Below are 15,294 nucleotides of genomic sequence, written 5' to 3'. Positions count from 1 at the left end.
GGCTAGAATTCAAGTTACCTAACTCAGAGTCCTCTGTAGCCTGTTTGAGGCATCGTAGAACTCTGAAATGTGGTGAATCCACTATGTAGAGCATGGGGAAGAGGATGGCGATAAAAAAATGTTCAATTTTCCGCCACCAGGTTGAAATGTGGCGCTGTACTTCCATGATGGGTTGTACAAATAATCACGTTAAGTGATTTAGCTGACTTATTAATTAGAAAGACATTTGTTAGTGGCTGGAAGTTGCGAGAAAATAATCTCTCGTTTATTGCAAGATTTGCAAGGTAAAGGCAAATCCATTACCAATTGGAGCAGTTTACGTCATTATTACAACCCATCATGGAAGTACAGCGCCACATTTCAACCTGGTGGCGGAAAATTGAACTTTTTTATCGCCATCCTCTTCCCCATGGTCTGGATAGTGGATTCACCAAATTTCAGAGTTCTACGATACCTCAAACAGCCTACAGAGGGCTCTGAGTTGGATAACTTTAATTCTGTCCAGCCGGTACTTAATTGCTATAAATTACAACCCCCCTTTTCCCCTTATAATATGAGTTATGTACCTTTACTTACAAAGGTAAATTAAACTTTACGTACTGTTACTTGTAAATTAATTTCAACTTAATCTTTCATCTGCAACTAACTTGTCATGGTGGGCTTATTTTAAGATAGCCTTGTTGTGTCGCTGAAAAGAACTGAGATTCTCCCTTATAATTCTACTCATTAGCTCCAAACCATGATTCAGCCCTATTTTAAATAAAAATACCATTTCTTCCTCATTTGATTTCTATTTCAGAAAGTTTCAGTACAATGTCAAATTATTTATAGCTTATGTACAAAGATTATTCTGTTTCTTCTTTCGTAGAACTGCCTATTTGAAAATATATATAACATAAATGATAAAACTCACCTTCACCACCTTCTTTTGATGATATAAGGTACAGTATTTTAACTGGTCCCAAATTGCATTTACATGCAATGTACTCATACAGTGAAACATATACTTTCATACATCCAAATTAAGAACTTACTATGAAAGACTTTAGCAATTTTCATATGTACAAAGAATTACATCCGGATCCAAAAGTATTTTGCAAGGTAGGGAATTTTAGCTTTGTTAGCAATAATTGGTATTATGTTCAACTAGTTCATTTACTTTTGACTCGAAACAATGTAAGGTACTTTGCTAGAAGTTCACAGAATGTGCAGAGCAATCACAGAGGCAAGTTTTATCTTCAAGGGGTCATGACCCACCCAAAATATGGTGGTTTCACTCTATGAAAATGGTATAGGCACTAGCGTTAGCAGGATTATTTTGTTTAATTACTTTCTTCTTTAAAGTGGATATCACATAGTTGCGTTCTAGGTAAGGGGTGGAATGCACTGTAACATATTTCGTCATTATAAAACCTTTAAAACGGTTAAGAATGGTAAAGACGATACTGGTAATTGAAGGGTTATAAGGGGAGTTTGTATTACGACTTTGGTATTTCCGAAATTTTTGACTGCCTTCATTTTTTTTCCAAAGTTTCGAGAGGGTCTGTAGCCCCACAGCTCCCCCCAGTGGCAGTAACGGCGATTAGGGGAACGAGGGGCACCCAATCTCCGCCACTGACCAGTGGTAATAGGCAAATGAAAGTCCACAAATAATGATGACGTAAACCTTCATTCTTTTGTTCCCATAATAACAATTTCAACATCAAAATACGTGTTTACTAGTCAAACCTAGTCAGAGAATGTGGCGCCGCCACTGTTGGAACCTAGCATTAGAACCTAACTACGAACTAATCCATAAGATGGCAGTGTTTGCAAGAACGCCATTAAGTTTGAGCTCGGTTAAGAAAAAGATATACAGATGTTCAGTGGGATCCATGAGTATTACCGTGCAAATTGTCCACGACTATTTTCATTAATTTTTCTCTTACATCCTGTGTGTTTTTAAGAGATGGATTTTTATGTATGATGGTGCAGAAGTTGTCAACAGCTTGTTTTGAGTTTTCTTTTAATTCTTGAAGCTCTTATTGGGTCAAATGAAGTGCACGAACATGACGATGGACAATTTGCACGGTAATACTCATGGATCCCACTGAACATGTCGTTTAGAAAATCTCATTCTTTTATGTAGAATCTTAGAGACTGTAGTAATGTCCATTCCTATTTTGGTAATGTCCATTAGTTCATTATTTGAGGTTCTAGGTTATTGGTAAACATGCAAGTATTTATAATTCAAGTCCATCTGACAATATCTTCAAGTGCCAATGTAAACACTGTGATAGCATGTTAATTCCAAACAATTTTCTATCCATTTTTAGTTCCTTTAAGAAATACCATAAAACAACAACAGGAATTTAACGTATCATATGTGATTCATAAATGGCAACATTTGCATACACATCATAAATCATCTCATTTTTACATAATATGATATTTATGAAAGTAAATTATTCTCAGGAAAGTAACTTTTGAATATGTAAACAAGTCAAATATGCTTCATATTTTCCTTACAACATATACATGAACATAAGAACATTTTCCCCTACAATTCTCTTACATTGGAGATATCAGAAAGACTGAATAAAGAAAGTCTTGACATTTATATAAACCATTTGTACATACGAAATAAGCATTCACGCAGTATAGTTAACCATACAGAACCACACAAGAAATGTGAGTGCCAATGATCAAAACATCACTGTAAATTGTAATATTTTTACCTTCGTCCATAGAAGGTTGTAGAGAGCATTATAATTGCACAAAATTAGCAGCACTATTTCTCTCTCAATATATCAACGTGCAAACAATAACCTTCATGTATTTGTAAATTTATAATTGAGTGTTTAACGATTTCCACAATCCATGTATGAATGTTTTTCAAATATCCTTAATATTAATACACTTTGTTATTTGTCAATTTCTCTGTTTAAACGCTTGAAAAGATTCAGTTCCCCTCACGTACATAAATATATATTTTTAACGTGAATGAAAGTACACAACCTAAAGTGAATGTTCACAACATATTTTATACTTCTTTCAAATTAAATGAACGTTACGTTAACATTTATTGTTAATATGCATTGTCACGTTTCAGTCAATTGTTTATGAAGTTGTTTGTTTCCAATGCTATTAATAATGTACTAACCGAAGAAGATTATGTACAATGTATTTGATGCACTTGCTTGGGAAATGTAGAAAAGTGCTTTCTGTAGCAGTTCTCATAACCTGATCACATCATTAGTCATCAGCTTTATGATGAGTCATCACTTCGGGTAGCACAAAACTACCCTACGTCTACTACTTGCCGTATGGTGTTCGAAAACGACACGAAGCTTCACCAGTGCACGCTGTGGCGCCAGCTCTGAGTTCCTTAAAATTTCCACAATAGTTCCACGTAGAAAGCAAGAGGTTAAACACTAGCTAGAGCAGCTGGCTTGCTGTCGTTCCTCGGAAAGTTGTTGGTCTCTAGTCTGTCGATATCAACTGGGGATTTCTTTCTGATTTCCGTTAAAGGGTTTCCTTGGTCAGGATCCTTCTCGAAAGAACTGTCTTTTGGTCTCGCGTCGAAAACGAAACGGTAGAATGCTGATATGACGATGCCTGCGGTGCATGGGGCTAGCCAATACAACTGCAAAACAAATAGAATAGATTGTTTTATAACACAGGAACATAGTAGAAAATTTTCATTTTTGAACCAATTGAAACTAGAGATGTTATTAGAAAATCAATGCTTTGTAAATGAGATTAATATTTTTGATGATCTGAAATAGGATTAGACTACATTAATTCTAGGAGATTATTGACTCATCACACACTTCCTGCATAGCTTCATGACTTACAATTGTAAGAAAACTGTGATTTGCTGAAAAGTAATTTCTATCTATGTACTCGTAATATAATAGCAAATTAATAGCAAGTCGTCCATAGTAATATCGAAGTAGTAATATTTTTGTTTAGCTTATTTGTCGCCTTTTTACCTTGTGGTTAATCGCGACGATGAGGATGGATTATGGGACAAATACAATGAAAGGCCTATTACATGACCAGTGTTCGAACCTGGATCCTTTTGCTTTGCAACCCTTTACGCTGACCACTGTGTAATGGAACTTGCGAAACTAATATTATGACGACAGAAGTATCAATAACTAAATTGAAAGAAATTCAGTTGTGGGCTTAACTCCACCACAAAATGTTCTCACTGAACATGATCTTTATCGCACTGCACTTATGTTATAGCGGCGAATGGGCTCATTACATATACTGTATAACCAGAACAAACTGCTAAAATCTAAATATTATAGACACTAAGATAACATTAGAAATATACCACACGTGCTGTGATACGGGAATGAAAGTTGTTAATTTTTCGTGTCTGGTCAAACGCATTGACTCGCTATTTCGCTATCGAACGTTTTGAATTCGATGTGACTTTGCTAGTGTTCCTTTGTCATTTTAATCTAAATCCTCATCGTCGCGTTTAGGCTAAGGAGGCAGAATAGCGACGTAAAAATAAGTTAAATATAAAAACCATTTTAATTAATTTTCATTAGTGTGTCTGTGCCCATTTGGATCTGTGGTTTTTGGATGGCGACCCTTTCCGAAAACTCCCAAATGTCAATCCTCCTTCCACGTATTACACCCTGCACTGTATCTTGCAGACTATCGAGGCTCTGGCGTCTGGTCTCACAAGTAGTATAATCCTCTGTGGGGCTCTTTGTGGTGTTGTCCAATATGTTTGTGATTACCCCTTCATCCATCCCATCCCGGGTTCGAATCCCGGTCTGGGCATGGATGTTTGTGAGTGACCATCCATCAATTTCATCGCTCATTCCCATCTTCGCAAATTAGCCAAAAGTGGCAGAAAAGCGAAGTAAAATAAATTGTTCGTTCATTCTTTGAGAGGATTTGATACTGATATTTCGTCTTGACGTCTATTGGCGCAGAAAAATATGAGTAAACACGGTGATGTCTGTTTTGTTGACGGTGTTAATGTTGCGAGTCTCTTCAATCTCATCTCGCCATTTGAGAATATTTACATTCGTCGTCGACAAAGACCGTGTTGAATTCAAGGCAGGCGCCTCCGAGACACAAAGCGGAGGACAGTTTGGACGCCTCTCACGCAAGACTTACGCATTCTTTAATGAAGTAATTCACAATTTTGACAAGGCATAATGAGGCTGTCTCTCCGGTGAGAAGGTAGACGTTAACGGCCTCCTGCAAAAACGTCCCTTCCACGCCGTGCGTGGCTCGTGACGATAAGGGTGGAGACATCAGGCAAGCATCCCCCTTTCAGAAGCGGGGAGTAAACTCCCCCCCGTGTCTTCGCCTTATCTGGTGACGGCAATGAAGAGGCGGGCGTCTTGGAAACTCTCCTGATATGCACAGATGCGCAGCGGAGCGGAGAAAACCCGAATCGTAAGGAGTCGCTCGCCAGAATAATCCGGGAGAGGAAAAGCCGAGAAGACGACCTTCAGAGATATCAACTTCGAAGTCTTTCACTCACTCCGGCACTCAACCTTTGGTTTTTACGAGCCCCGTGTTGAATGGTTTGGAATGTAGCTTGCTTTAAAGACTCTCTCCGAGGCAGTTTTTCCCAAGATAGGCTCGCTTTCGTTGCAGAAAAGCCGTAGAAGTTTCTGCCATGGAAATACTTTCCGGTACGGATGGGCCCGATGCTGATCATCAGCCGGTAACAAAGTATCTATATATCGATAAATTTGCCAATAGTTCTATAAGCAGCAGTAAATTTCCGAATATCAGTAGCATTCTCTTTTCGAGCAGCTATCAACTACCACTTTGTTCTATCTTGTTCAATTCTCTTCAGATGTACTGAAATTATAACCATACTGATTCTTAACATAAGAGACTATTGATAATGAAACAAAATGTTGAAAGTATGATCCATATACCCGGGAGATCTTGATATTTAGCGTCGCTTTTCTTCCACTTTTGGCTAATTGCGACGATGAGTGATGATGGGACACTCACAAAGAACACCCATGCCCTGTACGGGACCCGAACCCACGACTCCTGGCTAACTACTCCTCCACAGAGGTCGATCCTATACATCAGGGAACCACACACGATAGTGTGCAATGGGAGCAGACATTTGACTGCTCCAATATCCAGTACTTCCTTCTGCATTTTATGGAGTACTATTGACTCTTAATATGAATCTTATACTAACTGTAAGGCAAAATTAAAGTATAAGGAAAGTCACTGTAACTTAAATGTAGCAGTATTGTTGAAAATAATGTTGACATATTTTTCTTGCAGACCGTAAAGTCCTTTTGTTAATATAACGAATTCTATATTCTAATTTGTGCATGCAGAGTGACAGAGCCATCTGTTGTCGATTACCACAAGTTAGTTTCGTATGGCTCGAGAGTTGACAACTGTAACATTACTTAAAAGCACATTTCATGATGAAGTACACTCAGGTAGAAAACTGCAAAAGTTTAAATGATAAAGTAGAAAACAAATCCGTGCCTTACATGGAACTTTCAAGCTTTTTTTCCCCATCTAGCTTACACAAAATTAGAATTTTCTGGAAAACAAATGTCCCCATGCAGAAAAACAAATGCCTTGTCCCTACCGGGACCGAGCATATTAATGCAACCTAAATCCTCTTTTTCCATATGGAAGCCTGTCTCTTCGGGAGGACTTTTCCGATTCTTTCCAGAATATCCAGAGACTCTGAAGATGTGTTGGGAGAATTACTTTCTACTCCTCCCTCTCTCCCTCTCTCTCTCTCTCTCTCTCTCTCTCTCCACTCCTTCTCTGCAAAAGCGCGGGAAGGGAGAAGGGGGGGGAGAGTTTCGAGAAGGAACTTGAGGAAAATTACTGCAAGCAAGTTCAGTAGTCGTTTGACGGTGGCAAATATTTCCTTACAGGCGGAAGAAAAATACTTCGAGCCGAAGTAATCTGCAAAGCAAATGGTGGGGAATGCATTATAAGATATCACTATGGCTCAACTTCTAGTTCTTTCGAAACAGTGGCCCCAAAAGAACCCAGAGGCAGTGATGTGCGTCTACGCGTAAACAACAATAGTCTACATTCTACACGTAGACTATTTTATACACGTAGATTACGTAATATATGTAAACAAAATGGCGAAAGGTGATAACTACCAAAGAGCGCCATGGAATTAAAAGAAAATTATACTGTGTATCAGTTGCTAATATGTGAGGAGAACTTTTCATACTCTTTCTCCCAAATTCGAACAATTTCTCACCTAGGAAAAACCCTAAGATATGAAATATTCTAGTGTTTTATGGGTAAAAACTAATTTCGCCTCACGACTGCCATCTGTTGTTTCTTTTGCATACTGTTTATTTTCTTCCAAGTTGATAGTAGAAGAGAAGAGAAAATTTGTTGTAAATAGGATTCTTTTCAGTTCGTTAAGAACCAATATAGTTGAAAATGTTACTTTATTTTCATGAAACCCTTGGAAATTAATTTTAATGCACTTTAGATTGTCTACGTAGTCTATGTAAACTACAACCCAATGCAATCTACGCGTAGATTACGTGTAGATAACGCACGTGGACGTAAACTTATAGTCTATGGCACATCACTGCCCAGAGGACACAGACCCTCCCTTGGTTCGAAATCATTGTAAGTCCGGATTGTATGGATCTTTAAACGAGGATGGCGGTCTGTTTGATCGAGACACGGGCGAGAGTGAGATTGCAGTGTAGACAACCGAGACGAGACCGACTCGTTAAGTGGTCCCCTTACAGTCTAACGCTCTAACCACCAACGGTTCCGTGTTCGAATCCTGGCATGGACGTTCCTTTGCGAGTGTCTCTTCATCAATTCATCGAATCATCTCTTAGCCTCCTGGTTTCTATTAGCCACAAGTAGTCCCAAAAAATATATGAATTAAAATTTTAAGTGCGTTTGGTAACAACTCGTGGCGCAACAGCCCGTGAGGGCCAAGTCCTGCTTACTAACTGCCAACCTCACTCCCACATGCCTCAGCAGAGATGGGCGATCATCCAACCAGTTACGGGGTGACGTGTGGTCAGCACGACGAACCCCAAGTCGTTGTTGTAGGTTTCCTCTATCAGGTAAACAAGAAGAATATGCAAAACATTTAAAATAACGTTACATGAACCATACATTGGATGGTCCAGCCTGTGGCCTGCAAAATCCAGATTTAATTCCCAGAAATCGCAGACAAAAGGCTCTAGAAAACTGAAACAGTTCCTAATTTTAGCTAGGGGGCGCCCAAATGATAGGAAGTGCGTTCAAAGAGCGTAACCATGGCAACTGGAGTTGAAGTTATGCAATTTACTTTCTTCCTGTTTGGGCAGGTCTCTATTTTCAGTGTTGGTCGAGATCTCCTCTTTATATATATATATATATATATATATATATATATATATATATATATATATATATATATATATATATATATGAGGAGGAAGAAAGAAGAGATGGGTTCTGGCGAACTGGAAGTGGGTGGAAAGTGATATTAGGTCAGGGCCTGAATGGAGAGTTCTCTTGAAATTAAATTTGGCCTCTTTCTATCTCTCCCTCTCTCTTTCTCAGGCTGAATGCTTCTCTTATTTAACTTCATTCGTCGGAGAAGGTAGGGTTCCTTCTATTCGAAGATCCCCGAAATAGAAACTTCCCTTCCATTGTTCTTTTTTCTTCTTCTCGTTCTCTTCTCCTTCTGCCCACCCCATTCCCCGCCCCTTTATTCTCTCTCTCTCTCTCTCTCTTCCATCTAAACCAATCAGTCGATTTCGATTCCACATCGATGGTTCGATTGTTTACACGTTTAGCTTCACTTGTTGCGACGGCATTGTCGTGGTATGCAAAGGAGCCTGCCAGGGCTATTGTTCGGAGCAAATCTACCATGTGAGCAAGATTCTGAAAATAAAACTCCGCAGCTTGGGAGAATAGAACATGAGTTTGTGAGAGGTAGTGAAATTTGCAAGGGCATCAGAGTCTCTCTTTTTAGAGAAAATAAATGTTTTGACTACGTCTAAAGGTTCTTGAATACAGTCCAAGTTCTTGTCTACATGTTCTTGGTATTCTTCAATCCGTGTAAAAACTTTAGCAGACTCTCTCTCTCTCTGTCTGTTTGAATCCTGGCCTGGGCATGGATGTTTGTGAATGTTCATTCATCAATTTCATCATCTCATCACTCATCTTCGCAAATTAACCAAAAGTGGCACAAAAGTAAGAAATTAAAGTGCTCCCCTGTGCATAGCACCACGCCATGAAGGCGTATAGGGGGTGTGGGGGTAACGCCCCACACTTTCTTGATCCGGTCGAGAGTGGCGAAGTAAAATAAATCAAACTAAACAATCGAATCTCTGTGTATTCTCTGTCTTACCTTTTCTTGCCTGTTCCTCTCCTCAATTTTGCCTCCGCTACTTCTCCATTTTTCTCTATTTTCTGTGTATTATTTGTGTTCCTTCTCGCTGTTCTCCAATCTCTGATATTCTATTTCATCTTCTCCTAATCCTTTCTCACTGTATCTCATTCTCTCTCTCTCTCTCTCTCCCTCTCTCTCTCTCTGTTTATATTTGTTTACTACTCTCTCTCCTCTTTGTCCCTGTTATCCATGTTCTTATCCCTCCATATTTTTCTATGTTTCTGCTTTCTCTATTTCTCTATTTTCTCACTTTCCATGTGTGGTTTACTCTATCAATTTCATTATTTCACTTTTCTTTGTGTTTCTTTGTGTTTCTCTCTTTCTGTTTCTCTATTTCTCTTTGTTCTCCTTCTCTCTTTGTTTCTCTATTTCTCTTTGTTCTCTTTCTCTCTTTATTTGTGTGTTTTTCTCTTTCGGTTTCTCTATTTGTCTTTTTGCTCTCTTTCTTTGTGTTTTTCTCTTTCTGCTTCTCTCTCTTTCTTTACGTGTTTTTCTTTTTCTGTTTCTCTATTTCTCTTTGTTCTTTCTCTTTCTTTGTTCTCTTTCTTTTTTGTGTGTTTTTCTCTTTCGTTTCCTCTATTTCTCTTTTTGCTCTCTTTCTTTGTGTTTTTCTCTTTCTGCTTCTCTATTTCTCTCTTTTCTCTCTCTTTCTTTGCATTTTCTTCTCTTTCTGTCTCTCTATTTCTCTTTGTATTCCTTGTCTCTTTGTGTTTTTTATCTTTCGGTTTCTCTATTTCTCTTTTTGCTCTCTCCGTCTTTGCTTTTATTTATCTACTTCTCTTTTTATCTCACACTTTCTTTGTGTGTGTTTTCTATTTGTTTCTCTCTGTGTGTGTTGCTCTCTCTCTTTCTCTGTTATAACACCATTAAGCCTTGTTTCCATGATATGAAAAACTCAATATGCTGACCAAGGCAGAAATTTATTTTATTATAAAACAAACTAAACGTAACGTTGCAACCTTCTCGCAAGGTCTTCTTCAGACTCTGCACCAAGTACAAATGTAACAAGGTACAAAACAGGACGATTTATATACACAAAAATACTCCCCTCCAGACTATTAGAAAGTTGTTCTGAAACATTCTAGCAGGTGGCTTTCCCTTGTCAACTGTACTTTTACCTGAAAGTGAATATGGTTGGACTCTCTATCTCACACTCTATTTCCTTCATTCTTCTTCCTTCTTCTCTCCTCTTTCTCTCTTGTCCTTTCCACTATTTCTAACACCTTCTTCCATTCTTTGTTTATCTTCAGTCCCCCATTCCAATTCAGTTCATTGAGCGTGAGATAAAGAGTCCAACCACATTCTAGATGGAAGAAAATATGTTTAGCCTTTCAGGTAAAAGTACAGTTGACAAGGGAAAGCCACCTGCTAGAATGTTCCAGAACAACTTTCTAATAGTCTGGAGGGGAGTAATGTTTGTGTGTATATATATCGTCCTGTTTTGTACCGTGTTACATTTGTACTTGATACAGAGTCTGAAGAAGATCTTGCTAGAAGGTTGAAACGTTCCGTTTAGTTTATGTTTTTATAATAAAATAAATTTCTGGCTTGGTCAGCATATTGAGTTTTTCTTTCTCTGTGTGCGTGTTGTTTGTTCCTTACTTCGCCCACCCTGTTTCGCGTCACCCTCACTTTTCCTATATCAATCTGACGCAAAATGTTTCGGTTCCTTAGCTTATTGTGAACCAATGGCAAAATATGGAAGACTTTGGGAGCAAGCAACTTTCTTCCCCCTTCCTCCGAAAGTAACTCAAGGGGACAGAGTACCTATACGGCACCCAATATTGACTCCCAGTTAAGGATTTTTATTTTTCATGAATGATGAGAAATATAGTGCATATAAAATATACGGTAAGTTTCTTTTCCCAAAAATCATTCGTTTACTAGACACTCTCAGTAATATTAATAATTGAAAAGGTGATTTGAAAAGAATGGCAAATGAGTCAGGCAGTGTCTACTAAAGATTTTTTTTTTCAAAAAACTTATTTTTAAAGCAGTGTTTTCCTACGCCTCGTACAACACATCAAAACTAACAACTTTTCTTAATAAAAGTTTGTTCGTCTAGGCCTAGTTTTGACGCTACGAGCCCTCGAAAAACTAAATTTTCTGTATTGTGGTATGCAACCACGAGTCACAAATTCACCGTTGCCACGGTTACCATGACAACCGCGGCGTTGTGCAATATATTATATTTAAATTGTTACAAAAACACGTCAGCCATGACTGGACAGACTCTCAACAGAATCAAGCCACTTACAATTTTAACTATAATAAAAACATACCCAATGTGATGTCCAATTTCCGGTCCACACTGAAGGTCCAAGAGTCCTAGCCGGGTTCATACTCGCCCCTGTGTATGGTGACTGTAAAAGGAATTACATATAAGTATATATCTAATAAAATAATGAAGAGTTATTATTAAACAAGTATATGAAAGTTTTCTTAATGTTGTTTATATAAATACCTAAAGATGTCATTTCCTCATTTTGCTGTAGCATATTGTCGCATTTTCCTTGTGTTCTGGATTTCTTTCTCGGTTATTTATTGTGTTGTAGCTTATTGTCGCTCTTATTCTTTGTGTTGTAGCTCATTCTCGCTCTTATTCCTTGTGTTGTAGCTCATTGTCGCTCTTATTCCTTGTGTTGTAGCTCATTGTCAATCTTATTCCTTGTGCTGTAGCTTATTTCAACCCTTATTTCTTGTGTTGTGGCTTATTGTTGTTCTTATCTCCTGTGTTGTAGCTTATTGTTGCTTCTTATTACTTGTGCTGTAGCTTATTTCTACTCTTATTTCTTGTGTTATATCTTATTGTCGTTCTTATTTCTTGTGTTGTAACTTATTGTCGGTTCTTATTACTTGTGTTGTAGCTTACTGTCGCTCTTATTCATTGTGATGTAGCTTATTTTCGCTCTTATTACTTGTGATGTAGCTTATTGTCGCTCTTATTCCTTGTGCTGTAGATTATTTCCACTCTTATTCCTTGTGTTGTAGCTTGTTGTCGCTCTTATTCCATGAGCTATGCCTGTCTCGTTTATTTCTTGTGCTGTAGCATCGTGCAAAAGCAATTCAAGACCATTTCCGTGCTCATATGGCAACAAAATATGCATATTCATTCATCAAAATTTAGATTTAATTTAAATATGACACACAAGAAAAAGAAACGTGGCGCTGTCATCGAGTGGGCGGTACACTCGATAAAGATAAAGGGAACGAGCTTTGGACAGCACTGTACATTTTGGCAACGCAGGGGCAGCTTTACAATGCATTACAACAATATGAGGAAAACACCACGTGACGAGATTGTTTGGATATGTTGTCTGCCGGTGACGTACCACTAATATGGCCCATGGGACTGAGAGAAGAAAATAAATGACTGTCTACTTTAATTCACGACTTTGCCGCGGTCTGTCTCTTCTTTGTAGATCATGCCCCTGCAACTTTCCTTTTCCTCAACCACAAATATTTTTTTTAAAAAAATTAGACGAATAGCTAAATTTAGATTTGTTACGGCACAAAATACTAAGGTCAAAGGTTCAGTTGACAAAGGTCGAAAAAGAGTAGGTAGAGATGTTGAAAAAAAAAGAAGATAAATAAACAAGGCAAAAGAAATGAAAATTAGGCCTAAGGATCATTAGTGTCATTTCTGAAGAGCATTTTCCGTTCTTTGTTCGGGAATCTCTTCCAGTCAAAAGAAGAAATGGGGGAAAGACATGTTTTAATTAGATATGTAAACATGCACGAATTTAAAGGGGGGAAGAGGGGGCTCTTACCCCAAACGAGGATCTGTCTTCTTGAAACAGGCTTAAGAAGGAATGAAAAAGGAAAGAGAAGAATTTTAAAAAGGAAGGAATTTTTAACCAATGAAAGAAGATATTGCGTAACATGTACTAATGGGGACCCAAATCAACTGGGTTATTTAGCTTAATTAATGTGTCTCTTTTTTTTATTTTCCTTCCCGAGTTTTGCCAATTTATCTTGGTTCTGCCTGAAACTTCCGTAATGAAGAAGCATTTGTAGGAATATCAAAGCAGCGAAGAAGAGAGAAGCGTCATGCCGGAGGAATCTTGAAATATTTGAAAGTTCTGTGAAGCATAGAAATGATATCCGGTGTCCAGTTAGCTTCACTTTACGTATAAGTTGACATTCGCCATATTATAGAGATGCATCTTTGGTATATTGTAAGGTGCGAACAATGCCTAAATGGTCCTAATTGCGAACAATGCCTGAATGGTCCTAATTGCGAACAACGTCTAAATGGTCCTAATTGCCAACAACGCCTAAATGGTCCTAATTGCGAACAACGCCTAAATGGTCCTAATTGCGAACAATGCCTAAATGGTCCTAATAGCGAACAAAGTCTAATTGCGAACAACGCCTAATTCGTCCTAATTGCGAACAACGCCTAAATGGTCCTAGAGATGCATCTTTGGTATATTGTAAGGTGTTCTCTTTTCTAAATTTGCACTACCATAAATGGTACGATGATTGTATAAACGTGACACTCTATGATAAAATCATATTTTCAGGAAGATATTAAGTCTTTCTCTGATTACAAACTTTTATTACTAACGAATTATGCTAGACACATATATGCGGTTTGTTGGAAATGGTAGCTTAACTCATAATGTTTTGTTATCAGTACACTTCAGTACACTTCGACATGTGCTCCCTTTGTTGCCCTTAGAACGTCTAGGCGATACTCAATTTCTCTCCATGTCTTTGCCAACATCTCTTCCGTCACCGTCTCTATAGCATCTCGTATATGTGTCTGAAGAGTTTGCATATCAGGAACTGGTGAACTAAACACTGTGTACTAAACGTAACCCCATAAAGAAAGTCAAGAGGGATTATGTCCGGCGAACGCGGTGGCCATGATGGGACCGTCTCTACGAATCAGACAAAACAAAGAAATGGAAAAAACTTGATGTATTGCACTACTTATTGCCATAAGTTTTATTTGCCTATCTACCGTGGAAGTTGAGATATAAATATTCATAAACAGGGAAAGACTTTATGCTCACCCTGTATTGTGCGGAATTTCCTAACATTACCCTTCGTAAGGTTGTGTCCCAATTGCGAACAACGCCTAAATCGTCCTAATTGCGAACAATGCCTAAATGGCCCTAATTGCGAACAACGTCTAAATGGTCCTAATTTCAAACAACGCCTAAATCGTCCTAATTGCGAACAATATCTAAATGGTCCTAATTGCGAACAACGCCTAAATGGTCCTAATTACGAACAACGCCTAAATGGTCCTAATTGCGAACAACGCCTAAATGGTCCTAATTGCGAACAATGCCTAAATGGTCCTAATTACGAACAACGCCTAAATGGTCCTAATTGCGAACAACGCCTAAATGGTCCTAATTACGAACAACGCCTAAATGGTCCTAATTGCGAACAACGCCTAAATGGTCCTAATTACGAACAACGCCTAAATGGTCCTAATTGCAAACAACGCCTAAATCGTCCTAATTGCGAACAATGTCTAAATGGTCCTAATTGCGAACACATGGAACTGAAAAACTTGTTTTGGAGAACTAATAAGGTAGTGACCAAGAGAGACACCTGGCTTGACTAGCAACAGTAGCCAACCTGATTGACTTATCATGGTCTTCCACTTTGTAAATCCCTCCAAGGTCATTTCACCCTTTCCGTCTGTCGACGTAGTCAGTCTTTCATTCTTGTGCTAATGTCTTGAAAACCCCTTAGTGCAAAAAGAGATGTGTAACTGCTTCAACGGGAGGCGGCGGACAAATAATGCAGTGGAGGGATGGAACCACAAAATCAACAGTGAGCTAGGAGGGCCACATCAAAGCATGGAATAACTTATAAAAAGCTTGAAGGCTGAGGCACAATAGTCTAATGACATGATTCTTAGGCTGGAAATGAACCTGGAAGGC

The 15,294-nt window shown here is 38.4% G+C and overlaps 1 protein-coding gene across 3 annotated transcripts in view; it reads right to left on the bottom strand.

Annotated features, from left to right (window-relative positions):
• Positions 1-780: 780 nt before the first annotated feature.
• Positions 781-15,294, bottom strand: part of LOC145981571 (aquaporin AQPAn.G-like) — a 138,283-nt gene continuing 123,769 nt past the window's right edge. For all 3 annotated transcript variants that reach the window (XM_083114923.1, XM_083114924.1, XM_083114925.1), the window contains exons 5-6: positions 11,671-11,751; positions 781-3,625 (exon numbers count right to left, since the gene is read on the bottom strand). In XM_083114923.1, the coding sequence (XP_082971049.1) occupies positions 3,407-3,625; positions 11,671-11,751 (300 nt within the window). In that variant the 3' untranslated portion in view covers positions 781-3,406. The remainder of the gene's footprint in view (positions 3,626-11,670; positions 11,752-15,294) is intronic.

The sequence above is a fragment of the Lepisma saccharinum genome, chromosome 29 (assembly GCF_977018435.1).
Source record: "Lepisma saccharinum chromosome 29, izLepSacc3.1, whole genome shotgun sequence".
NCBI lineage: Eukaryota > Metazoa > Arthropoda > Insecta > Zygentoma > Lepismatidae > Lepisma > Lepisma saccharinum.
The sequence above is the reverse complement of the archived record's forward strand: the minus strand, read 5'-3'. Positions and strand labels throughout refer to the sequence as shown.